Source organism: Protomyctophum bolini (genome assembly GCF_963924005.1).
Source record: "Protomyctophum bolini genome assembly, chromosome: 15".
Lineage (NCBI taxonomy): Eukaryota > Metazoa > Chordata > Actinopteri > Myctophiformes > Myctophidae > Protomyctophum > Protomyctophum bolini.
The window spans coordinates 12,196,763-12,224,534 of record NC_137876.1 but is presented as its reverse complement, the minus strand read 5'-3'; the positions used below and the strand labels follow the sequence as shown (position 1 = coordinate 12,224,534).

Sequence of the window (27,772 nt, the reverse complement as noted above, 5' to 3'; positions counted from 1 at the left end):
TATACCCCAATTTCACCTTCAGTTAATAAACAATCCATGTAATGGCTTGCCAAGCACAACTGTTATTCAGGATAAAACAATATGCAGGTCTTAAAATTGTGCTGGTCTTGGACAAAATGTTTTTCATGATCCAATACTGCCCTCTTGTGGAATTTCTGTGACTGAAATAAGTGAAATAATTAGGCCTATGCCCCATAGCGAATATTGCCCTACTTATGTCATCCTTCGTTTATTCTTTCTCGAGTATCTTAGTTTGTTCCACTTTTGTCCTGAATTCTAATATAGTCTAATATTTGATTCTTGACTACAATTATCCGGGATAGAAGGGGGTGAAAATGGCATAGGCCTATCTACAAGCTCACAAGTTAACGGTTAACGCGTTTGGGTTGTGAACTTGTGACACATTGTGAGCTTATACATCTGCTATTTTTCAACCAATGTCCACCCAGAATAGGGACGCTAGGGTTGAAGTGCTTAATGTCTTTCTTCAGAGTGCAGCGGTTGTGTGCTGGCAGTGATGCTCCTCTCGCACAGCTCCACATCATTGTCCAGTCTACTGAAGCTGGTGGTGTATTCATCGGTGAGCAGCTCTGACAGCAGGGCCTCCGAGAGAGACACAAGGCTCTGATGATGACCCTCTGTGTCTCTGTCAGACTCAGGAGGACCCCGTGGCGTCATGTCCAAAGTCTCCTCAGTGTGTGTCAACATGCTCTCATCTAGCAGGGTGTGTAACTGGTCCTCTAGGAGTGTCGGCAGTGACATGGACTGCAAGGAGACAACGCGAGGAGAGTTGTTATTGCTATGCTGAGGGGCCCAAAATGGAGGGCAGTGGTGTCTGTCGATGCTGATGAGGCTGAGCGAAATTACGGTAACACATTGTGCAACCATGATGATGAGGAGGAGAAGGAACCAATAGTGTGGGGGAAAATAAAAACCTTTTTAGAGAGGGGTGGACTTCAATTGAATTTTGATTGAGAAGACATGCTCTTTATTAGTTAACAAGTGTATTGCTAGTTTTGGGTTGTTGCTCAACCTGTCCTCTCATCATGGAAAGAACATTACATTCTCTACTATTTGCAATATAAATCCTGCCCCCCCTCCCCCTGAAGGACTTGGCTACCTGCTGCCCTTTTTGCACATTTGATCTTTTAGTATCTATATTCTTACATTGTCTAAAGGCCATTTAGTGTTACTTGATTTTCAAAGTTATGTAATGAATTTGTCTGTACTATGTTGGCCCTGATGAAGACCATATAGGTCGAAACATGTCGGTTCAATAAAGTTTTCCTCCTTTTAACATCAAGTGTGCCCGGATCTCCCCTTTGTTCAATATCGATGTGTTATCCCGATTGATCCCAGGAGCACCTTTTTACTATTTTTATACCTGCACACCTCCTGAGCACCTTGGTTGCCTCCTTGCCTCTGCCTTGTCTGTACTATGACTGCACTTTTGGGTTGGGTTCTTGTTGGCTATATGTTGTTTGCATTAACACGGACAGTGGAAGGTGTCACACCCTACAGACACTATAAAATGTGACACTTCTGTTGTTGACAGATTGGTACAACGCTGACGACGGCTATACGCCGAAACGCGTACGTTGTGCTGTCTGCTCTGCAGCATACTGTGCGAATTATAAAAGAATAAAAAGTGCCTTAAACCAAATGACATGTCCGTGAGTGCTGCTATTCTCTCCTTAGAGAATTTCTTGTAAAGGAAAAAAGAAAAGGGAGGAAATACAGTCCACAGGCAGACCTATAGTGGACTTGTAGACCTAGATATACTTACAGTAGGCTATTCAAAAATAGCCGATCTACATTACTATTAAAGCACCAGACACATGCTGGAGTTGGTGATGTTAAGACTATAGGGTACATAGTACATACCTGACACATACTGGAGTTGGTGTAGCATCTTGGTACATGAAGGAAGTCTTCAGCAGAGCGGAGGAGCTGGAGTGTGGAGTCGATGTGGATCAGCTGCTCCATGCTGGATGGTTCTGGGGTGTAACCCTGGCCTGGTGGGACACACACAGCCCACACATCATCCTGATGGGGGCGAAATTATTAATATTTATATATTTTTGTCCATTTCCTGAAAAGTAAGGATTTCATCCGACAGCAAGGCAGCCTGTAGCAGAGCCATAGAGTAAGACAGAGTTTTACGCTCCAGTTCGGTCTCTATCCTTTTATTACTCTATGTGACGGACTGATGGACGGATGGGAAATGCAGGTTTTTATAGTAAATGCGACCTACATTCGCAATAACAGTCTGGGTCTATCAGTAGGTATTCACTACTGGATGTTGATACTCTCCAAGTATGCAGAGAAATGCCGGAGGTTTTAACAGTTGCTTCTTCTTCACTGTGTTGACATAAGGCTCTCATTCCATCATTAGGAAAGAGTGGGAAGCAGTACAGTGAGGTAATCCTTGTCTGACGCTTGACGCTTACATGCTTCTGCACATTCACAGAAAGAGGGAGCCAAATCTGTCTTCATTTGTGACCACAAGTGATGCCAGGATGCATTGATTGATTGATTGATTGAAAAACGGTTTGTAGAAGTTCAACGAAAGTACAGGTCAATAAATCTGCTAAAAACATCTGATAAAACCAGAAAAAACCCTCAGGGTTCCCTGAAAGGGTTCTAAATGGTCCCCTATGTGACTTACAATGACTTACACTGCTAGTTAGTTACTGTGGAAAGTGATGTTACAGCAACAGCATTACTTGCGTTTTGATTGATTGAATACTAAAATGTAAACAGCACGTGGTACAGTAAGACATTAAGGGCTTATCTGGCGCGCCACCTTAGCCCTTAACATAAAACTTTTGCCATGTTTTACTATTTTTAAAAACATTTTAAAATAGTTCGAATAGTCAACCTACAAGCTCACAACGTGCTGTCGATGCAGATCGGCTAGTTGAACTACTTAATAGTAAAACATATGCTAATAAGTTTAGGGATAAGGGGTAAGGCTCGCACAAGATAGGGCCCTATAAGTCTAAAAGCATAACTTAAGGCCTATTCATAGTAGATTTTCGGTGGTGAGGTGACCACCACTCCGGTGGTGAGCTGACCACCGGAGCTGAAATAACGTTGAGCGATGGTGAGTAAAAACAGAGAGAAGGGCTGGAGCGGTGGCGGTGGTTTGCTCTTCATCGCGGCTCGTGACGTCATGTTGTTCGGTGGTCACCTAACCACCGAAAATCCAGACTATGTATGAGCCTTAAGTGTTTCCATTGTGGTCCTCAGTAGGTGGGCACCACTGCACCTTTTCCAGCATGTGATGGATGGTCTCCATCATGTCTTCATTACCGTACCGTGCTGTCTGCTCCCACGGTGCTGTCCTCTTCCTCATTCTCCTCCTCATCCTCCTCAGTTTCTCGGAGGAGCTCGGTCAGACGTTGCATCTCCGTCTGGCTCATCGTCAACGCGTGGCTCCCAGCGCCACTGGCCAGCTATTGCATTTCAACGTCGCCAATAAAGAGAGAAAAGTCAAGCAATCATGTCATATGAAACTGTCACGCAATGATGTACTGTACCACACCGAGAGCGTCATAGAATGGCAGACCTACAGACAAAGCATGAATCAGGCTAAGGATATAAGGAATACAGTATGTCCTGACCTATCACATTGTAATTTGTACTGGAAAACTGTAACGTCAAAATGAACACTGATGAACTTTGACATACCTGGATGTTTTTCTTGACAAAGTCTTGTTGTGTCTTCTTGCTGCTGGGAGCTCCACAGTAGCTGTCTTCACACGGATCTGGCTCCTTCTCCTCCTGGCCCAAGCCAGAAGACCTCGCCATCTTCATCCCACCTGGTTCCCTGTCACCTGTTGGAGAAAGGGATACCGGTCTTGTGGGTACCTCAACGTTAAATTAGTATTTTTTCTTCTTTCCCAAATATATGAAAATAAAGAATAAATGTATTCTTTGGAAAATGGTTGGAAATAAAGTAAGGTATTTACATGCATGGCACATATATCAGGTTGTGTAGCAATGTGTGTAGTAGCATTTGTAGAAATATCGGGCCTTAAATGTAATTTAAAAAGAAAATGTGTTGTGGGGGCAACTGCTGGCCTAGCGGTCCAGGCGCATTATTATAGGCTCTAGCATGACAGCGTGTCTCATGATCGAGTCCCGTTCATGACGACCTTTGGTGCAAGTCTCTCCCCATCTCTCTCTACCTCTTTCCTGTACGTCTTTACTAGAAACTATCAATACATTATCAGCAGAAAAGCCAAAAACATGCACGCACTCATAATATCGAATTTTGGAGATCACTCACCATTTGCCCTCGGAATCAGAGATATCGGATTAAGATAATTAGCCCTTCACTAAGTCCCTCCCCAACCCATCCTTGTCCAATAGGCACGTTAGCAGCGAAGAAAGCTTGACCTGCATAGTAACCGTTGCTAAACTATTTGGATTGGCATTGGACAATCTCTTTTTGGGGTGGGATTTAGTGAAGGGCTAATTGAGACATTCTCCGATATTTTGAGTATTCACATTGACCCCGATCCTGTACTAATTATTCTGGGAATGTCAGAATCCAATTGTATGTTGACGAAAAGACAACTTCTCTCATATGGTCTACTCTGATTACAGCAAAAACAAATTTCACTTTTGTGTGAATACATTTTTATTTTGTCCAATATGTATGTACTACTGTATGTAGACTAGTAATAATACAATATAACTGGGGGTGGTTGTATTTGGTCTCCATGCTCTTCTATTGAGACCTTTAGATCCTGTGTCTAGGTTGGACAAAACCTTGACACGATCCTGTTTATGGTTTAAAATGAAGGTCAAATGAAGGTCAAAATTCTCCCCAGAGAAAGCAGGCAAGCTCTATTTGCATAGTGGTCATTTCAGCACTTGAGCACAGGAGACCGTGGTTCAAATCCAGGGTAGAATAGGAAAGTTACAGAGCAGCTTTAAATTAAAACAATAACTTACATTGCTCCTGGTGTCTGCTGTCCAGGTCATATTCATTTTCAGGGACTTGCGTTCCAAAGACAGGCTCAAAGTCACCTTCCTCTTTGGGACCTTGAGAATGATAATGGGTACAAAGGTCTCCATGAGTGAATGTTGTTTTATTGCCAAGTTAAACATACTAACTGCAACTGTATTAGAATGTTGTTTCATGGTATAGGGTTTAAACATACCACTAACTGTAGCCAGGGACAAAAACAGCCTTGTGTTCTCTGCTTCAGTGGCACATTCAGAAGAATGTTCACATTTATTCTGTTGCAGAGACATTAAGAAATGTATTATCACACCACCATCACAGGGACAGAAATATAAAATACTTTTCTTTTTTTCCCATCCCAATTCAGTCCTTATTCCAATTCATCATCATCACCTTTATTTATACTCGGAATACAGTTGAGGGCAAGCCCTCATTTTCAATGTAGCCGAGGTTACAATACACAAAATACAGTCAAAAAACAATACATCAAACAACATTATAAATCAGGATAAATTACAAAGGAACTTTATACAGAACAACCATCAGTAAAATAGATCAGAAGCAGGAGCAATCATGGTGAAAAATGTTCTGGAGCATTCCTTTGAACTGACCTAAGGATGGCAGGGAGCTCAGTTTGAAAGAGTTTTGGAGTTCATTCCACGAAGTTGGGCCATTGACAGAAAAAGCTGTCTTGCCCAACTCTGTCTTGGCCTGAGGAACCTTGAGCCTTAAGAAATCACTAGAGCGGGTCTGATAGGTGCTATTGTTCAGTTCCATCATGGAACAAATATAGTCAGAGAGCATCCCAGCAATGGCTTTATATAAAAATAGGTGCCAATGCTTATCTCGCCTCTCAGTCAGGGAGGATAAACCTGAGTTCTCATAAAGTGCACAGTGCTGGGTACCATAACTATCAGTACCAGTAATCCACCAGCACCGCAAGGCAGAGTGGTCAGTGTCTAGCGGCCTCTTTAAAAGTGAAGGAGCAGCAGACCTATAAATAATGTCCCCGTAGTCCAGGACCGAGAGGAAAGTGGACTCAATAATAGCTTTTTTTTACTGGAATTTGGAAAACAGAATTTATTGCTATACAGAAAACCTAGTTTTTGTCTTAGTTTGTAGACAAGATCAACAATATGAAATTTAAAAGAAAGTTTATTAACCCATTCTGGCCGGGAACCCCTTTTGGTGTTTTAACTAAGCATTATGTTTACATCGTGAAAATGCGGCACAAATCTTTGAATATATATTCTTTCAGAAGACTTTTTTTTAAATTTCGATGTCAGGCCTAAATGGGTTAATTCCTCCTCAGTCCCCACACATTTCTGTGTTCTCACTGCTGTTGTATCCTACACCTGTCAGTGAGGACCGCCCTCCGGAAGAACGTACTGTAGATCTCAAAGCCAGATGCAACACAGTTGGTTCCAAATCCTTCACTCCATGGTGGTGGGCAAACCACCACCTTGCCACCCGAGCACCGGAAATGTAAAATAGACTTAAACATCCAAAATCTGTTCACTCTTTAGCTATTTCAAACCCATAGGATCCCTATTTGGCAGAAATAGTCACTCTACAAGTTCACAACGCAGTGGCTATTTTCAGCAAATATATTTTGTATTGTAGAGTGAAAACAGAACCCTGGGAATCCGGTTCTGATTCCCAGGGTTCTGATAATATTATCTGACTAATATAGGGTCAGATAAAGGAGCATTGATCAAGCGCATCATAAACATACAGTATGACCTGGGTCATTGGTTCTTAATCATTTTTTTAAATTAAATACATTTTAAAGAATCATCTGGGGACCCACCCTGGGTTAGGGTTAGACAGTTTGAGAACCACTGACCTAGGTATGTTTTATTTTTATTTAGAAATTTCACTAGAGGATAATCCCCTTGAGATGCAGCATCTAGCTCGTTTTCGAAGGGGGTCCTCAGATGAAATATGTGCATACCAGCAGCTCCAGCCATAGTTTCTCTTTAAGATCCCGCCCTTGGGCCTTGACTTCTTTTTCTTTGTGGACCTTTGCAGCCAGAATGTCATCGAGCCTTTGCATTTCTTCATAGGCTTTCTGGAGTTCTGACTCATTGTCTTCATCGGCAACATCTGCATGCAACTGTCCTGGTAGTACAAACATAGTAGTTAGACAGATAGGCTACTGTATTTATACAGTACTTACCGCCGAATGAGTGCATTTATAATATAACAATTAGCTCAGATTTATATTGCACCTTTTTAAGTACCCAAAGTTGCTTTACATAAAAGAAAAGGAAGGAACCAACTTCATTGTCTCTCCAGCACTTGAATAACATGTTCTCCCATTTCTGTATAATCACTTACAATTACACGTTTATCCTGTATGAGATCTCCCTCCTGAATGGATGAAATTGGCATCCTCCTAAAATAACTGAGCTTGTAGAGCAACAATTTGCCTCTTTTTTATATTATTAAATTTATTTATTTTAGGTATGAAAAAGTTTTAAAATCCTTCCTTAAATGACCCACAGGTTGAGAGCTAATGTTTTATAGTATGTTTGGTGCAGATTCAACTCAGTCCTCTGGTCTGTATGTACATCTTACCTGCAGTGTTCTCTTGAGAACTGCCTTGGTCCTGCATGGTGGGAATGCACAGTAGATAATGGTCATCATAAAGCAACATTATTTTTGAGGTGCGCTAGCCCCTCCTATACACAGGTTTAATGTTTGTCTTTAGTTCAATGTTTGTTTTGTAAACGCCATTGACAATGAAGGGAGAATGTACGTCATAATGTAACTCATTACGTCATATTGTCTATTTAATGTTTGTGTCGGCACTGTTTGTTTTACATAACCATTACATCACCTAATCACCATGAGTTTAATATATTAGCTCACTTCACACGGGTGTGATTTTTATTTTGAATACATTATTAACAGTTTACAAAAAGGCGGTGGCACTACAAAATAACCTACAAAAGCCAACAAAAGAACGGATAACCCAGATAAGCCCTCAGGGCTTGCTTATATTAAGGTCCTGTGTATTCAATTCATCCAGACATTTAAAGACAAAAGAAAACATAATATACAGTAATATGTATGATGTATATGTATGCATGTATGTATGATATATAAATCATCATATATACCAGTAGTAATAAAATAAAAATCACACCTGTGTGAAGCGAGGGGCGCTCTTATCATACATAATCACATTCCGGCCAGTCACTTTTGGCGTCCTGACTTTTCTGTCCTCAATTTTTAGGGTATGCCCAGCTTTCCGAGTTTGTGTGAACACAAACACTGGCTGGTGTTGGGCTGATCACGCAAGTAAATTGTTATATTTTTTGTCAGTTGAGAGAAAGTGTTTCAAAGTGTCAAATTACAATTACAACTAAATCATAATAACACTCAACAAGCATAATTCATGGAAGCCTTTGATCCTCAGACCTCCTCCTCAGCTCTGATCAAGGTTGGGCACCCCAATCAAACTACAATTGTGACACTGCATTCCTTTAAAACCTGACATAGCCTTCATTAATCACTCATCATGTACTTAATTATTTGTTTTGAATCTCAGGTATGTTTCCATTGTCATCTGTACAGTTTTCTCAACAACATAGAGTACAGTACCACAACCACACCTTAATTGACACCACAACTATTTAAGCCACATGCATGACCGACTAACCCCAACCCTAACCCACAGGCATGGCCCTTCTCAGCTTCAATTATGTTTTTCATACCAATTGTTGCATAGAAGCATCATGGTTTTGTTATGCGTACACAAGAGAACTCACAAATCAAAACAAACGCACGCACACGCAGTCAAGTTACTCTGAGAGTATAAATGCACATACTCGCCATGCGAAAACTTTATATGCCTTATATGCTCCACGGGCTAACTGAGCTGACAGTCCTGGTCCACCTAAATGCTCCGGGGTATGCCCTGGCCTATGCCCTATACCAGGGTTAACTCACATAAGTTACCCAAACCCGAACCCGAACCTTTTCAGTGACCCCACCGTGGGGTCACTGAAAAGGTTGAGAGCCAGACAGCCAGTGGTGCCATAACCCTTACCTGGCTATCAGGAGCCGCGTCGGTCAGAGAGATGAGTGACAATGACACACTGGACACACGGCTGCATGTTCGCTCACTACTACTAGACGCAGGTCGAGAAATATTCTCCAAGCTGCCTTTAGTAATTTCCATGTTGTTGTCCGTTTTATATCAGCTCACAAGGATAATTAACCACCTTTTACAAATACTGCAGTCGTAGTAGGCGTATTACGGCATCTGTGAGAAAGAACAAATTGGTAACAAAACCAAGTTATTTGCCAACAACACCAAATATACTACTAAGTTCTATTAAGGGACGCAAACTCGAAACTCTCCCGGATTGTAGGTGCATGGTTCCTATGGTGACGGAACCATAGGGGGACGGAACGAGCTCGAGGCTGCTGCGTTCAAGACAACTCGGAATTTGTTCAAAACATGGTTCAAATGGTTTTTTTTAAATCAAAATGTAAGAAACAAAATGTACTCAATTTACTCGCAGCCCATAACAATAACAATGAACCCGGGCCGCGAGTCCGCGACCCAAACGTGGGTCCCGATCCCCAGTTTGGGAACCACTGCTAATAGTCCATCATCCAACCTCGGACAGTTTCTGAGTTGCAGTGAACGCAGCACCAGCTGATAGTGAATGAACGCTCTACTAGACTCAGTAGACTGCTATCAGTGCTCACTGCTAGCTAGCTCACTGTGTTAGCAGCTATTCCTGAGCAGTGATCTGTCCCCCGCCGGGTTTTGAGCTCATTCTCCGGCTGATGTCTTCAGCAGCGTCGCCGTAGCCTCCATTACTACTGGATGTCTACCGTGGTGTGACCGAGGAGTTGAGCGTGGAAGAGGGAGGCGGATTCACGGGCCGTGGTGGGTTGGTAATGCTGACGGCTCACGGTTGGGCCATTTTTTGTGTAAAGCGACACAGGCTAAAAAAGATTCTCTCTGTCTCAGGAAGAAGCTAACAATGGGAGAGAGCTAGTTGCCTGTTCTTCCTCGTCCACATCTTTATGTGATGGTGGTGGACGGTAACCATGGCATTGGCTGCTTGCTGTAGTGCTCCTTTTTATGGGGAAATGTGGTGCCACTTTTCTTGTCTTTAGTTTGGCCCTGTCCTGTCCCGTCCCGCTGTGTTGTAATGAACCCAGCTAATGCTACCTAGCAATAACAACAAGAAAGAGCTTGCCCGAAAGCATCTGTGTCATTTTCTGTTTTTGCGACGGCTATTTAAAAAGAAATAGCAGTAGCCTACAGTACAAGATCTCAGCGCGTTGCGAGCGAGAATTGTACAGATCTGCTATTTTAGAAAACTCTTGAGAACGTGCTAGTTTAGAACCATTAAGTATTTGGCATTTGTAGATATTGGCATCAGGTCTTAATGGGTTAAAATGGGTGTGCTTACTGTAGCTGTCGAGATTGAAGCGCACACACACAGCTCCTAGAATCTGGAGGTGAGCTTTATTATAACGGGCAACATAGCGACAACAACACTGCAGTTCATTCATTGACGCCACGTCATATTAGCCTACCTACCACCAAGCTGAACTGCTTTGCTTTGAGATTTGGTGTGTTTTGTTTTTGTGTGACTGACCGTGCCATGTTGATTATTAATGTATTATGCCAAGGTTAATGCCTTTGTCCCACGCCCCCCCCCCATCTCTTTTGGCATCAGGTTATGCTATACACTGTCTTTCTTTTATCATTAATTTTTTAAGAGCCTGCCCAGGGACTACAGATGTAATGTAGCTTTGGCTAACTCCTGGCCCATTTACATTGAGGTGAAAACTGACATGTTGATTAATGAGCTTTGTCCCTGTCAAATAAATAAATATGCAGCAGTTAGGTTTCAGTGTGCAGTATATCATCATGATTAGCAAGCACACATTTAATTATTTGTGTGTTTTTGGCATCGAAACATAAATAACTACATTTAAACATCCCTGTGGTTTCACATGGCAGAAATTACAAATAACAAAAATTAATAAAAAACATGACTGACATAACATATTTGATGACTTAAAAGGTAGGCTAAGTGATATTTTTTGCTTAAAGCCAAAAGTATTTTGTTAAAAGGTTAAAGCACTATATTATTTCTGATAGTTAACATTGCCATAGAGTGTTTGTTCAGTAACAGGAGTCTCTTCCCTGTCTCCCCAGCCCTTTAATATGCAGAAAAAACATTTTCAGGTGGGTGGCCAATCGCCAGCCAATCAGGACTCCTGATTCAGGAGAAAGTACCCATTTATCTTTTTTGGGGTGCGGAAGTTGCGGGATTTTGGCGGAAGTACTTCTCAAGGAAATGACGTCGACGCTTTACAAATCAGTTTACATTCTCCGTGAATGAAACAAGTATAAAGTGATGCGCATGCTTAAAGTGAATGGCACATCGAGTGGCAAAGCAACATGCAAAGTGAGTTTAACATTGTGTAACATTGTTTAATGCAATCAGATAGTGATGACTGTTTGGATGTATTGGTTGTCAAGGCCAGAAAGTCGTTTTTTGACACTCAGTAGGCACTCCTGTATAACTTCCGGGTTTGATGATGATGTCACGCGCATACCCTCTATTGTGAATCTTGGGGGAATATATCCGGGGGAAATGCATCTGACTGTCCATCACTACCGCCGTTACACTTTCTGCCTTAGGTTGTGACCAGGCATTTCTCTTCGCAGATGAGGGACAGAGGCTACTTGACTGTGTATCCTATGTCCTCTGAATTCTCTCTCCTGATTGGATAAAATTGGTATCTTGACTTGAAAATGCATTTACAATCTACCAATGACTACTATCATAATATAGAGCAATAACACTTATTTTAACAAAGAACTATCACTTAAGTTATCCTACCTTTTTATAATGGTGTAAATAGCTGATCTACAGGTTCAAAATGCTTGGTGGGTTGTGAGCGTTTAGCGTCTGCTATTGTCTGAAAAGACATGATGAATGTATGAAGTTATTTTTCAACATGATTGTGATGGTTATCTCAACTAATTGTGATTAGGCGATTGTGTCGGGCCTATCCGAGTGTGGAAATTAAATGATGAACCCGCTTTGATCTTCCTCAGGTTTGCGTTGGCTCTGCTCAGGGGGGAGTGTAAGATGTGCAATGGAATGTTAGAGTCAATATCAAATGCCTTGTGGCCCTGCTGTGCCCCAACCAACACACAACCCCTCTCCCTGCTGCTGCTCCTGACCGTGCTGTCAACCGGGCAAGGCTCAGGTAAGAAGGCTGTACTAAATTGTTTTATAGCACACTAAGCACAGTGTTTGGTTTCTGAAACCTTTTCATCTCTAGGATCCCCCCAAATTGACACGTATTCAGCCACAGACTCCCATCTGAAAATATTTTGTGCCGGCCACTGCGGCCAGGATCCCTGGCATCTGGTGTCTGCTATTCTGAAAATAGCGTCTGAACCAACGGTTTACTGCCATTGACGAGTTATCTCGTCATTTCGGGTTTTCATTGATTATGTTAGATTGCGCTCCTCGACAAAGTATGAATGGCTCTCGGTTGCTAAGAGACAGATAAAACAGTCCTGAACTGGAAGTGTAAACTCCTGTCTCCATTGGCCTCAATGTAGTCTCGCGTTGCCAGACTGTTGCTGTTGCCTCTCGCAATTTCCAAATGCTTCCGTCATACAGTCTGGAGCAACGGAAAGGCTAATATAGTCAAATATAAAGCGGATGTGGAGCCTCCTCCCCACTTCCATTTGTCTTTACAGTCGTGCAAATTTATCCTAATATAAAGAAAAAATGCTTAGTAGAAAATAAAATAAAATAATAAAATGTAAAGATATTTGAAAATATAATTTCGTGAACGGAAATAGCAACTTCCTTACTCGGATTTCGGGAGGCGTAGTTCCAGACTACATATAGCATTCGGAGATTGTGGAATAGTTGTCTGGATACACAAGACTAGCCTCAATGTAAAGCTCAGAACGCATTGAGCTATTTTCAGAGCGCAATACCCGAGGGCAACCAACATAAAATGGCTTGTCTTTTAACTGGATCTCTTCTCTACTAGTACCTCCCTAACATGATTTTAGTCTAGTTTAAATTTTTTGTTTAGTTTTTATATTTAGTTTATATCTGTGAAGGTAAAAAGGTAATCGACAAACATTTTTCGTCATAGTTTTAGTCGACCAAATCAACGGTGATGTGCAGAAAAGGTTTTCTAATCTCTGCTTGGCTCGTGAATCAGTCCCTTGACTTCATCAGAGCCTATACTGTATATGGTACCGTCGGTTCTCAGAGAAATGTTCCAATAGTTCTCCGAAATGTTCCAATTGTCTTCTCCCCAGGATGCCTGAGGCCGTACATGGTCCAGAACAGCTGGGTCAACCTGACGGAGAGCAACAGGGGCTCGTTCCCCGTGGGCACCGTGCTGCAGTACAGCTGTGACTCGGGCTACCTGACAGATGGTCCCAGCATCCTCAGCTGCACCCCGCTGGGACGCTGGTCCTCTGAGCCGCCGCGATGCATACGCAGCGATGGTAAGGAGGTGCCCGGCGACATCGTTCTGTAATTATTAGTTGAAAAGCAATGCTTCTTTGCACACGTGCTGTAAAACATTCAGGGACAGCTACATAGCAGAAGGTACTTCATCGGGGTCATCTTGATATCACCCGATGAAGGTAATACTTCCCATTACAGTATTCTAATTTGTACATTTGGAGACATTATGATCTTTCTGAACTAAGTGAAAAAGTGAAAATAGCTGGGTCTGGGTCCTGACGAGAAAAATCTATCAATGAAATCGATCAATTGCATATTGCTGATATTAATGTACCGGGGAAAAGTCAAATAATGGCTGATATCTCAATCATTTGAGAATTGGCCTTCATTCTCGTAATTACACAAGTAAAGGAGAATGTCAGTTTTTAATAATCCCCTTTACTCTATTCTGTTTCATCACGGTTGTCTTAAGACTTTTTGTTTGTTTGTTCTTTCTCGGCAGAGTGCTCGCCTCCCTCGGAGCCAGAGCAGGGGGGTTACACCTGCCACCCGTCCCCCTGTCGCAGGCTTTCCCACGGCACTGTGATCGAGTTTTTCTGTGACGAAGGCTTCGTCCTGAAGGGAGACTACAAATACCTGACCTGTGAGGATGGCCAGTGGGACGGTCCCATGCAGATCCACTGTGTTAACCAAGGTTTGCTTCCTTCCTCAAGCTCTTCTCTGTCCCATTGTTAACTTAACCATATGAACGCTAGTGTCAGTGGGGGAATAGGGGAGCACACCCCACTTTCGTGTGTGTGTGTGTGTGTGTGTGTGTGTTGTGTGTGTGTGGGGGTGGGTGGGTGGGTGTGTGGGGAAGAGAGTGTTATTAAAAACATGCTCGCTAGAACAGATAGATTTCTAGACTGGTCCGGTCTAGAGGCAAAACACACTAAGTGTGCTGTTCTCTACCAGAGGCGTAGTGGTGGCAACCGCTGAGTTCACCATCAACTCACAGCCCATACGTGTGTATGACCTACATGAGTCAAACAACTATCTTACTAGGGCATAGATTTAATATTGCAGGGGAATGGAAAGAACAGGTTGAGTACATAACATCTGAGTTTACAGCTAGGCTGAACCTGATTGACGCTTCACCACTACCACTGCTGATGAAGTTGGAGGCTATTAGGCAGGTTGCCCTGATTAGAGTACAACACCTCTTCTCCAACGTTCATCTGGCATGTAAAACACTTAGTGATCTAAATGACAGTGTAGTTCACTTTGTGAGGAAGTGGTTCGGGCTCAACACCCACACCACCAGAGACATTATTTTCCAGTCCAAACAGGACGGTGGGTTTGGCGTGCCGAACGTGGAGTGGATATATAACGCCACAAGGCTGGCTCACTTGATAAACATGCTAAACAGTGATGACACGACTGTCAGGGAACTTTCTAGATCTTCTCTGTTTCTAGATATGAAACGGCGTAAAGTGCCACTTGCAGTAGAGGTCGAGCCAAGTTTCTTGGGGTTTAGAAGAAAGCCCAACCTTAAAATGGACTCGCATGCTACTGGGTTTGGGGTGTCGTCAGATTGGCCTGACCTCAATGACCTCTGTATGAGAACTGGAGTATCTCTGTGCTGGGTTCGACCTGACTCTGTCTCTGAATCTGTAGAAGTTTCTGAGGACATTATTACCAACTGTTTGATCTCAGTAAGGAGTACTGTAATTGATACGGAACACCATGTATCACCAGTCAATGCACGGAGGTACCTTATAATGTTACAACAGCAAAAACAACAACAACACTGGACTGGTTTAAAACTACAGGGGAAGCTAGCTTTCCTTCTTGATGCAGACCACACCGTATCTCATACAATATTCAAGAATTATGCAGTCGATGAGGATATAGTCACCTTTACAGTCAAAGCCAGATTACAGGTCCTTCCAACCAGACTCAATCTCTCTCTGTGGTACCCTAACACGTTTCCTCCTCATTGTCTGCACCATGACCACACTCCAGTTACAGAAACACTGTCACATATTCTTAATGGCTGCTATGTATATAAGGGAATGTACATTGCTAGGCATGACAGAATTGTTGACCTATTAGCTAAGGACATAAGTTTCATGACATCTGCCAAATGTATAAGCAGTTAAGCACTCACTGTTTCAACTGCCATGTTCATGCACAATAATGAAAATGATGCTTTTTCAGATGTCACAGCTAATACTAATACTAAAAGAGACCATTTTGGAAGTGGCATGTACATTTGACCACAGTCTGGAAGAGGCATTCCTTACCAAGGTGCTTAAGTACCAGCGTCTTAAGGATGCTATTATACAGCTTGGCTACAGATGTAAACTACTTGTGTTCATATTTGGAAGCCTCTGTAATGTCCACAAATCAGTCATGAGGGGCCTGCAGATTGCAGGCATGCCCAAGCCGAGAGCTAAGGCATCGGAAAAATTCTGTTCAGTGTCTGCACTAATTGGCAGTCGCCATATATGGAGAAGACGATGCTTTCTGTACCCGTGATCTGTATCTGAAGCACTTTTCTCAAGTTTGCGCATCCACTATTGTTTGTGTTCAAGAAATTTCTTGTAAAATGTGAATACAAATAAAGATGTTAAGTGTGTGTGTGTGTGTGTGTGTGTGTGTGTGTGTGTGTGTGTGTGTGATGCGTGATGCACAATATTTAATTTATTACATAAACGTGTATATGCATTTTTTTTAATCTGTCAAAACATCAGTACTCGGGTGGTCTAGGACAGTGGGGTCCAAGGACCCTCAGTGTTTTTTGAGGGAGTAATAAAGGGCCTAATTAAGTATTCAATTCAAAATGGACCCTTACGGGCCTCTAACTCTCTGTGTCAGGGTGTGTCCGGCCGTTCATGGTGCAGCACGGCTCAACCAACCTGACGGAGAGCAACAGGGGCTCGTTCCCCGTGGGCACCGTGCTGCAGTACAGCTGTGACTCAGGATACCTGACGGACGGTCCCAGCATCCTCAGCTGCACCCCGCTGGGACGCTGGTCCTCTGAGCCGCCGCGATGCATACGCAGCGATGGTAAGTACAGAGACACCACCACCACACGATGGTATAAGTACAGCCACCGGCACGAGGCATACTGTTGCATCGGGCTCTATGCACACACGCCATTTTGGAAAGAATTTGGGCCCCTTCCCTACTTCCTTCACAGGTGGATGCGCAAATTCCGTTTGTGTCCGAGCATAGGCATGGCAACGCCCCGCCGTTTGCTTTGATTGAATAACACGTAAATTATTCTGATGACTTATTACTTATAATTGCGATTATGTAATAATTGTGACAGGCCCTAGCAGAGGTTTGAAATGATCGCGCTGCTGCTGGCCCTAGTAGTTTGAGAATGAGTCGTGACAGTTTCTCCGTCCTCTCTCTCTCTCTCTCTCTCTCTCTCTCTCTCGCACGCCTCACAGTGTGTCTTCCCCCATACGAGCCGGAGAACGGGGGTTACGCCTGCCACCCGAACCCCTGCCGGAGGCTGTCCCACGGCACTGTGATAGAGTACTTCTGTGACGAAGGCTTCATCCTGAAAGGAGACTACAAATACCTGACCTGCCAGGATGGGGAGTGGGACGGCCCCATGCAGATCAGCTGTCTCCTGGACCAAGGTCAGTGGTTCATTTGTGTTGACCTGGTGTCCTATAGTTCAGTGGTTCCCAAACATACCCATTTGTGGGTCGCGGACACATTTTAATGGATCGTGAGTTAATTTTATCTCACGTTGTGAGCTTGTAGATCTCCTATTTTCACTAGTTTGGGTCCCATCAAATTCCCTTTTTGGGTCGTCCCTGGAACAAAATATGTTCAGTGTGGGTCCATAGGCTACATATCAATTTGGGGTCCTTGGCATGAAAACTTCTTTTCAGAAAACTGTTAGAATTTATAAGACATAACTTTTAGAATGTCTTAATGCCCACGCTTAGTGGGTTGAATGTCTTGGCTACCTTCCACACTGACTGACCAAGGTGAGAGCAGATTAGCTGCCGGGCGGCACATGCTCAGGACTATTATAGCAGTGTGTGCACACACTGTGCCCAGTGAGGAAGGGATTATGTTGGACGCTTGGGATTTGTAACACACCTCATCGTTTGATGTGAAATGGGGCTGGTGGGTCGATAAGGCTTCAGATCAATATCAACGATTATTTGAAATGTGAAAGTGAACTGTTTTAACAATTTTTTTGTACGTCACTTGTACAATGTAGTATAACAAAGGGTTAACTGCATGGTTATTCAGATTTGTTGATATATAAGTACATGGTACATAGTACATGATCAAGATTTAGTCGGTTATCGTGGTGCATGATGAACCTTTTACCTGGAAAGTACTTATTGTCCATGCCATTTCAGAGACTTTGCAGTAAAGCCCTTAGTCTTTAACTCAGAGTCCACATTAAAGCCTTTTGGAGGTTTGCAGGTCATGACCAGAGCGCTCGCCTCGCACAGAGCATTTGACGGCCACAGCGTTCAAACCTATATTGACCGCTGCTCTGCTCAAACGTTGCGCCATCTGCGTTATTGGCACAAGTAGTAGACTAGCTGAAATATCAGGTCATGAATGAATGTGTTGTCAGACAGTAGACACAGCCTGCAGGATCAAGCGTGACATTGATGAGCAGCACTCCTCTGCAAAGGTTTTGACTGTTTTCCAGCTTGAAGCGTCGCTAGCACACTGCCAAAAAAAACACTGGGCGCTGAGAGCGCTGAAGCACGATACCCTGCGCTGGGAAGAGGAGCGCTCCAGTGCAGTCTTTAGCATAGAAGTCAAGTGCATAGCAGACTGAGACAGGTCTTTAACCATAGAAATCAAGTGCATAGCAGACAGGTCTTTAACCATAGAAGTCAAGTGCATAGCAGACAGGTCTTTAACCATATAATTGTATTGCAGAAAGATGCTGACAGCTCATAAAACACTTGGCCGGTAAGGCAAAGTGTTTTTGTTCACGTACACTCTTTGAGTTGAATTAACACTTGTTTGTTTAAATAATAATAAAACTTTATTTGTATAGCACCTTTCATGACACGAAATGCAGCTCAAAGTGCTTTACAGAGCAATGGAGAAAGAAAGAAAAGAAAAGCAAGGCATAAACGGTAATGCAATACAGTGAGGACATGAATAACAAAAAAAATAAAAATATCAATTCAAAGCAGGTCAAGGTAAACTTTATTGTCCACAAGGGAAATTTGTCTTGGGCTTTCACCCCAGCTACAGCCACACATAAAACATCAATGACAACAAAAATACATTACAGAGGAAGACACATCATTACACAATTGCACACATGATGTGGATAATCTGGCCTCACGTAGTTACCGCTGTTTCAGAGCCTCGTTCAGAATCTTAGTTGATGCTGATACAAACGATTTTTTAAATCTAATGTACTTCCACTTTGGTTCTTTGTATCTTCTCCCAGAGGGCAGAAGTACAAACTCGCCATTTAAAACATGGGTAACATCACTGACAATTCTTTGAGCCTGTTTTAATCTAGCCTGCTCATAAATAGACTGAAGAGAGGGGAGTTGTCTTACCCCTATGATCTTCCCTACAGTCTGCACCAATCTGAATAATTTGGACCTCAGTTGCACTGAGAGGTTACTGAACCAAACTGTGATGCCAAACCTGACCAGGCTTTCCAAGACTGCTCGATAGAACACTAACATAAATCTTTGGTCAACACCATGAACCCTGAGACGTCGGAGGAAGTGCAGTCTTTGCTGTAGTTTACTACAGAAACTGTCAACATGTGTATTCCAAGTTATTGAGTTGTCAATACAGATCCCCAAGTATTTATATGAGCAGACCTGTGAGATGGTCGAGTCATGGATGACCACAGGCCTGTGGTCACCAATACTCTTGGGGTCAAACACCATCTCCTGTGTCTTCTTAACATTAAGACTAAGGTGGTTGTCGTCACACCACTTAACAAAGTGCTGTACCTCTGAAAAGTAGTCAGCTAAATCCCTATCCTTATCCAGAAGGGCTAAGATGGCAGTATCATCCGAGAATTTTATGATGTAATTGTTCGGGTTGCCACTTCTACACTCATTTGTGTACAGAGTAAAAAGGACAGGTGAGCTAACGCAGCCCTGGGGTGCTCCAGTACATGGTTCCATTCACACTGACCCTTTGTGTGCGTTTAGTTAGGAATGAATGGTACCATCTAATAATAAGCGGATGGACATTTAGGTCCCTCAACCGCTCAAACTTCTCCTTCCGTTTAGCCTCCCTTATTTTAAGGTTAATCTCCTTCTGAATGCTCTTCATAGTTAATAAATCCCCGCTCTTGAATGCCCTTTGTTTCTTAGCTATGCATTCTTTGATTTCCCTTGAAATGAAGGGTTTATTATTGGGGTACATCGTTATGGTCTTTTTAGTCAACACATTGTCTTTACAGAATTGAATATACTCTGTTATGGTATCTGTAGCCTCCTCCAGGTCTAGGCTATGGAAGAGGCTCCAGTCAGTGCAACAAAAACATCCCTTCAACGTTTCGATGCCATCGTTGTCCCTCACATAAATGGTTTTAACGGTCTTAAGCAGTGACTTATATGTGGGAATTTGTGGGCAAGTTTACAATGTGAACAACAGTGTGTTTTTGTCCTCTGACCTTAAACCCAACCCCCACCCCACCCAAGTTTCCGTGCCTACACAATGCAACTGTATGTGATATGATGTCCTCATCCCCCCCCTCCCTCCCTATCTGTCAATACCCCTCACCCACTCGATGCCTCCCCCACCCCCCCTATCCCTTTTCTTTCTTTTCTGAAGATGCAAGTAGGCCCGGGCGCAGCTCACGCTTGCGACCAGCAGCAATAATTTTGGTTTGACTGATGTATTCACATGTTTCAATGCCTTATGACCTGCTGTAAAACCCAATTGCCCTTCGGGGACACTAATAAAATAACCTTGAACCTTGAACCTTGAATGGTTTACGTCACCCAAGACAAAACACGGTGCTTCGGGGGTGCGTTTCAATTGCCTGTGAACACAGTCAGCTACAGCGGTGGCTGCCCTAGCAGCATTTGCGCTAGGTGCAATGTAAACAACACACAACACACTATTACCGAATTCGCGCGGTAGATAAAAGGGTCGCATACTTAAGGCTCATTCATAGTCTAGATTTTCGGTGGTGAGGTGACCACCGAACTACAACATGACGTCACGAGCCGCGGTGAAGAGCAAACCACCGCAACCGCCCCAGCCCTTCTCTCTGTTTTTACTCACCACCGCTCAACGTTATTTCAGCTCCGGTGGTCACCTCACCACCGGAGCGGTGGTCAGCTCACCACCGAAAATCCAGACTATGAATAGGCCTTTAGACATAGTATTTCAATGTCCTAGTTACACAACGACTCCCTCACAGTGAATTGGGAGCACCATTTATTGTTTATGTAAACCGCGATCCCTCCTCCATGGCTCTTAGCCGAGTCAGCTGTCCTGTCACAACGTACCAGAGTGAATCCGTCCAGGGAAACTAGTGAGTCCGGAACCGACTCGTCCAACCACGTCTCGGTGATCACTTGCAGACACGACTCCCGGTACTCGTGTAGAACTGTGGTGTTTAATCGTAGCGTATCTGCCTTGTACCTCAGTGAACGGGCGTTCTAGACACTATAAGTGGGTCTTGAGCTGTGCTTTAAAAATGTCTACAGAGGCTGCCTGTCGAATGTACAGTGGGAGTTTGTTCCACGCCTTTGGCCCGTAGAAGCAAAAAGCTGCTTCCCCGAATCCCCGTATTTTTTAGTTGCCATTTATTTTAGGCAAAGTGAGCAGGCCAGCAGTGGAAGACCTTAGGGTGGCGGTTTGGGACATATTTAGGCAGGCAGTCATGTAGGTAGGAAGGTGCGAGCCCCCCTTTATAAACAAGTAAAATAATTTTAAAATCAATCCTAAAAACAACCGGAAGCCAGTGCAGTGAAGCTAAAACTGGAGTAATATGTTCTCTCATCTTAGTTTTAGTTCAAACTATGGCTGCTGCATTTTGGACAAGTTGTAATCTGTCAGTTGTTTTCTTAGGCCTCATTCACACGTACCAAACACCAATCAAGCAATGTTTGGTCTTTTTTTGGGCCACCACAATGCTTTACCAATGGGAGTCACATGGTTTGATCAAACATTTGTGTTTGATTGCTGGTGGTGTTCTGCCCCTCCCCCCTCATCAAACAAAAATGTTTGGTCAAACCATGTGACTCCCATTGGAAAAGCATTGTGGTGGCCCAAAAATAAACTTGAGATAGTTCTCACTCATCCAGCATGTGATGCTAGACAGCAATTATAAAGCAATTGTTCTCAAACTTTTACATTTCAAGGTCTTCCCTTAACTCTGTCAGTTTACAAATGGACCTGTTGAGGTTTTACAGACTTGTAAGAGTCCATTCAGAACCAAAGGAACCACGAGAATCCACTTTACACTGCAGTTGTCGAGGTAGATTTAGATTTGCTGAATCTTGTGGTGGTCCACCTTGCAGAGCGAGACCCCTCTCTCCCCCTGGGAATGCCCACCTTGTCCATCGTGGCGTCTACAGCCAGCTCCGTGGCTCTCCTCCTGCTGCTGGTGGTTCTGTTTGTGCTGCTGCAGCCCAAACTCAAGTCCTTCCACCGGTGAGTCGGATCACAATATATTTTTTAGGGATACACCGATATGGAAATTCTTGACCGATACCAATGTTTAAAATTATAATTTAGCTGATACTGATACCGATATTTATTTATTTTGTTCTGTTTTGTTCAGAATCTAGAGATTCTGTAGAATCTGTAGATTCCAAACCAAAATGTATGCTTATCGGCTACTGCCATCGGTTAATGTCAGCTTTATTTGCCGATACCGATGTAGTCTAATCAAAGGCTCAGAGCACCTGGCTCATATCAATCTGCGTCGCTTGATTTTGTGCTGTATCCATTCCAACCTGGCTGCTATGTAAACAAGCACACAATGTCTTTAACCGCTAAACATTGCTCTCAAGATTTATTATCTTTTTTAGAACTTTTAAATCAATACAGTAAGCTATGAAATACTTTGAGTCAATTCAATACATAAGTAGCAGTTTAATAAGTGGGATAATCACGGGCAAATGCATATCATTTTGGGGTTCCTTGGCCAAAAGATTGAGACCTCAGGCATTTTGTAGAATCGGTACTTGTGCCACCACTGGGAGCACCCTGGTGGTCCGTTGTTGTGACGGAGTGCTGTTTCCGCCCCCCCCAGGAGGGAGCAGGGGGTGAGCGGCCACCCTGTGTCCATCATGGTGGAGGGGGTCCAGGTGACCCTGCCCACCTACGAGGAGGCCGTGAGCGGCGGTACTGGCACTGCCCTCGGCTCTGACTCGCGGGTGCAGATCGTGCTGTCGGAGGGCCAACATGCCCCGGGAGGAGGAGGAGGGCCCCAGGCGGGCCGCCAGCACTCGGAGATGGCCGTGGTCCACCCTGTACCGTCGTCCTCCTCGCCTTCCTCCTCCACACCGCCCTCGCCCGCGTCCTCCCGCTGGGGTGTGGAGCATGCAGCGGGCGCGGCCGCCGCGCCCCTGGCAGCTCCCTCGCAGCGGCGGCTCTCCACAGGCAGCGACCAGCACAGCCTTCCCCTGCTGCTGGACTCTGAAATGGACTACTCTGACGGTAAGACCAGAGAACACATGACGGTTTCCTTTCTTTAGTTCCAGACTATCATTATTGTGGAATAGTACGTGAGACTAGGTATGGCCTAACTAGTCATTTGAATATCATAGAAGCATGTCTTCTTTGAAAGCAATAGCAGCTTGTAGATTGGCTATTTTCGGTCAAACTAGCAAAATAGCAATTTATCTTCCATAAAACACGAATGGTCTTAGAAATGTCATGAAAGCAAAAGCCTCAAACAGTGATTTGATTTCTTCAACTGGTTGGCTGTATGTATAATGGCAACATGAGGTTTAGAATGATATCGCATGAAATCTTTCAGGCATGAGATGTTATTTAGCTTTACTAAATGGGTGCTGTGTAATAATGCTGGGTTGTGTTTATCTCTTTGCAGATATGCCTTTGTTGAAGGAGGTCTGAAGCACGCCACAGCCCCTCTGTAGGATATCCTGTACCAGACACCCCAACCACCCCACCGTGTCTGTGAGTGAACCTGCCACGGTCTCTCTCTCCCCAAAAAGGCTTCTCACTACAGCAGCCGTCAACACACTTGGGACCGACCGCTCTTTTCCACTACAAGAACTAAGTGAACAGTGCTGTGGAAACGTATTTCTTGGGTTCTGGGTTTGTTTGCGTACATACGCTGCCTGTGGCTCAGTTCTCTGAACCTAATTTTGGGCCCCTGCTCAGGAAGGAGTTCTGAGGCAAGCGGTGCTGTTGCTTTGGATCGGTCCAATTATTATTTCTTTATAGAGAAGATTGCCGATCTACAAGCTCACCTGAGCTTGTGTATCTGTTATTTTAGCTATTTTTGAACATTTTGAAAACAAACAACCTACCCTAATTTAATAATAATAACGATAATGATATGACAGGACTTCATGGTTCTGTAAAGTTTCAGGTTCTGAAAGGTTCTGGGTTAACCCTTCTTAGCCGAAAAGAGCCTTTAATGACGCTGTGGGTGGGCTCTTAACGAGCCCGCCATCGCAAAGATGTAAATACATGCTTAAAACTTTTATAGGAATTGTTACATTATGTACGTCTAATGTCTGACACACACACACACACACACACACACACACACACACACACACTGACACACAAGCTTCTTTTAAACAACCATTGGTTTAGCTTGAAAATGAGGAAAAACACAGAAAGTGAAAGAGTTCTGACGGCTATTGGGGGATGAACAATGTTTTTGTGTAAATGAATGGATAAATCTACAAACGTATCGCATCATGTAAGCCAGTGGTTGTCAAACTGGGGTCCAGGCACCCTCAGTGTTGGCTCCTTGAAGGGGTGGTTCCAAATGGATCCTTACAGGTCCATTTGGTTCCATTTGTACAATCTCAGAGTTACGGGGGTCCTTGTTTGAGAACCACTGTAAGTAGCCATAAGGAGCGATGCATGAATGTTAGGAAAACTACTAGACTGTCATTGAGGTAATTCTCACGCAACACTTTCTTCTACTTTGGTGATGAGTATGTGTGCAACAGTTAATCGAACTATTCGATTATAAAATAAATAAAAATAAAGCATTTATTGATAATTTAATACAATAATAGGTTAATAACATTCCCTATTTTGGGTATGTCATTATGGGCTTAGCTTTTAGAGAACGACAAGAAAAGAAAATGCTCACCTTATTAAAATAATGCTCATATTTTCAACAAGTTTGTAAAAAAAAAAAAAAAAAAAACTAAATATTGAATATTATATTTAGAAATCATTTCACACAAAGGTTATGGAAATATAGAAATATCTAGATATGGAAACAAATGGCAATTAAAAAAAGAAAATTCCTTAAATGGTTAAAAACAAGCTTACAACATGCACTGTGAGATTGTAGATCTGGCATTTTCAGTGTTTTCTCACTGATGTGCGACAATAAAATAAGTTAAGTCGTTCATCGATTTGTTGATATACTAGAAAACATTCAATTTAAATATAAGCAAAAGCTGTGCTTTTCCGATTATTCGATAAGTCATTGAGTAATCGCTAAGAAGATAATCGATAGTTGCTCCCCTTGTGATGAAAGAAAAGTAGAATTTCGCTTTTTGTAAATTAACTAGTAGTTAATTTGCATCATTCCACAGGAGTTTGCTTTTTAGATTAGATGATTGCTCTACTACATTGTCCAAGTCAGTTTGTCGCATGTTATTTTGATATGATTTAATTCCTCAAAACCATTTTATTTTTATATTGTCTCTGTCGGGTGGAAACCTTGTATGTCCAAAACTTACTTTACAGGATTCAAATTCCAAAAAAGCTAAAGTAGCTGATCAACAACATCGAAATGAGAGTTCCCTTAAGACCCAAAAGATACATTTGGTATCTCTACCCGGGACCCAAAAATACATAAATGAACCACTTAAACAGATTGTTCACCCAAAAACATGACTTTTTTTTTGGTTTCCGATTTACTCACCCCATTACATCCCCATGGAGACTCATGGTTATTGTTTTAGTTTTTTGTCACATTCCTAAACCTCACTGTTTCAGTCTGGCTTATCATGTCCTCTCCTAACCTCATCACTTCTCTACATGTTCTCACTGTTTCAGTCTGGCTTATCATGTCCTCTCCGAGTCCTAATCTCTTCTCCCTGTATGGCAGGAGTTGTCAAATGTTTTAGTGCCAAGGAGGACCCCAAAATTGATATATTTGGCAACTGACTCCTGCTGGAACCCCACTTTGAGACCTGTGTACTTAACTTTCCATTTCTATGCACAAGCATCTGTAAAGCCGCACGGTTATGCTTGGGTTTGCCGTGACGGACATCATGCACAGTAAATAGTATATCTGCTATTTATGGCATGCAACACCAGCCAGCTTAAGCAGTTTTAATTTTCATGTCATTTTCAAACAAAATTTGTTGTGTTCACAACTTGGTGACGTTAATACCGGAGCAGTGGTTCTCAACTGTTCTCAATTATTTGGGGGCCTATACCGGCTCACCAGTGGTTGAGAACCAATGGGCACCTGAAAATACTATAATAATAATACACTTAATTTATTCGGGTGTGTATTGAAATTACTGTTCTAAATAAGTTTTTAAAACTAAATTGAGTATTTGATATATTCACCTCTAGGACGCTGTTGATCAGCCATTTTGGTTCAGTTTTGACGCTTCCGCCGTTCTTTGAAAAGGTTTGTTAAAAATAGTTATTTGTTTCCACGTTGCTGCTTCGGCTGGACTCAACTGCGTTGCACTGCGGTGTTGCTTTACTCACAGCCAGTGGTGGAAGAAGTACTGAAATGTTTTACTTAATAATAAAAAAGTAGCAATACAACAATGCACAAAATATTCCGTTACAAAGTGAAAGTCCTGCATTCAAAATGTTACTTGAGTGAAAGTACAAAATCGACATCTTTTTTTTACAATATACTTAAAAAAGAAAAAATTGAAAGCAGTCTCAAACATTTCACATTTGTCGAGCTTTTTTTTCTCCCAAAAAATAGCAGATCTACAAGCTCACATCACATTGTGAGCTTGTAGATGTATCTGCAGTATAAGGCTTAAAGGAGTAGTTCACCCAAAACATTACCTACCGTAATTTCTATTTCCCATGAAGCCTTGGATACATCTTTTTGTTTTTTATCGCATTCCTAAAGCAATAATTTGCCTGGGTCTGTGATGACCGGCGGAGTCTCCAGTAGCCTACTGACCGTGGCTGGCCTGGGTCTGACAATTTGACTTTGTGTTTTAAGATGGATTTATCTTGTTCCCGCAGCATGTCAGATCCACATTCTTCAGTGCCGAGTGCCAGCTACTGTAAATGTGCAACATGAGCAGAGAAGAAGAGCTCTTGTTGTTACTACTGAGTAGGTCTACTGAGGCTACTAGCGTAGCGAGCCGATCATACAGTAGTTTTGTTTAGCGGGAGCTCGAATTAATGTTTTATTAGGCTCCGATCATGGTACCTCATATTGTTTATGAGCCATAATGTCACTAAAGCCGGTGTGCGCGCGTGCACTCGGGGATTTTGGTTTCTTACATGGACGCTAGCGGCTAGTGACGGAGCAAGGTAAAACATATTTTTAAAAACTATAGATTAAGCCTAATTTAACATACCTCGTCTTAACGTCTTTGCTAACCTGTGCATTATTAAATAAAACTGGGCGCCCAACCTTAACTAGAACTCTGGCATGACCCGGTCATCAAATTATTGGATCGGCTATTTTCAGCGGAAGCTTTCCCCACAATAACGGGAAACTGCAACTTCACAGGTATAGAGCCCTGAGGGACTCCGGTCAACCATATGCGTTTCGAGTGGTTATTGTTGTAGTTCTTGCGGGGCATGCAGCACCGCTGTACTGCAGAGTTTAAATTAGGCTTTAACTGTCGGCATGTGTGAGATGATGTAAAACAATGTTCAGGTGAATCCAATACGAATTGAAAAAAAAGAACATTATTATTGTACAGCTTATTGTAAATGTCAAGATTCAGTTTGACTTTCCTTTGAATTTCCTTTTGGACCATTTTTTTTTCCTTTGTGGAAAGATTGTTTTAATATTTGTAAAAATGTTTTAAGTTAAAATTGACTTTGTATATATATCATGTGATAATTTTGATTAAATATGAATTGAGGTGTACACAATTACACATTGAATTTGTTTGGATTATTATCAACCAGGGCACTTTACAATGTCCATTGCATT

The 27,772-nt window shown here is 42.7% G+C and overlaps 2 protein-coding genes across 3 annotated transcripts; one reads left to right on the top strand and one right to left on the bottom strand.

Moving 5' to 3' along the window:
• Positions 1-474: 474 nt before the first annotated feature.
• fsip1 (fibrous sheath interacting protein 1) lies at positions 475-9,167 on the bottom strand (the record flags this gene model as incomplete). Its single annotated transcript, XM_080784218.1, has 9 exons — positions 475-765; positions 1,885-2,046; positions 3,321-3,458; positions 3,694-3,839; positions 4,966-5,055; positions 5,175-5,253; positions 6,933-7,099; positions 7,559-7,589; positions 9,036-9,167. 9 exons carry the CDS (start codon positions 9,165-9,167, stop codon positions 475-477), a joined length of 1,236 nt encoding a protein of 411 aa, XP_080640344.1.
• Positions 9,168-9,669: 502 nt separating this feature from the next.
• On the top strand, positions 9,670-27,723 carry LOC308329435 (sushi domain-containing protein 6-like). 2 transcript variants are annotated; one of them, XM_080783738.1, is made up of 9 exons: positions 9,670-9,887; positions 12,084-12,238; positions 13,320-13,511; positions 13,976-14,167; positions 16,333-16,524; positions 16,914-17,108; positions 21,969-22,101; positions 22,706-23,112; positions 23,507-27,723. In XM_080783738.1, the coding sequence occupies exons 2-9, from the start codon at positions 12,118-12,120 to the stop codon at positions 23,530-23,532; spliced, it is 1,458 nt and encodes a 485-aa protein (XP_080639864.1). In that variant the 5' UTR covers positions 9,670-9,887; positions 12,084-12,117; the 3' UTR covers positions 23,533-27,723. The 2 variants fall into 2 exon arrangements, with proteins under 2 accessions (XP_080639864.1, XP_080639863.1); XM_080783737.1 differs by lacking the exon at positions 9,670-9,887 and adding an exon at positions 11,073-11,427.
• Positions 27,724-27,772: the final 49 nt, after the last annotated feature.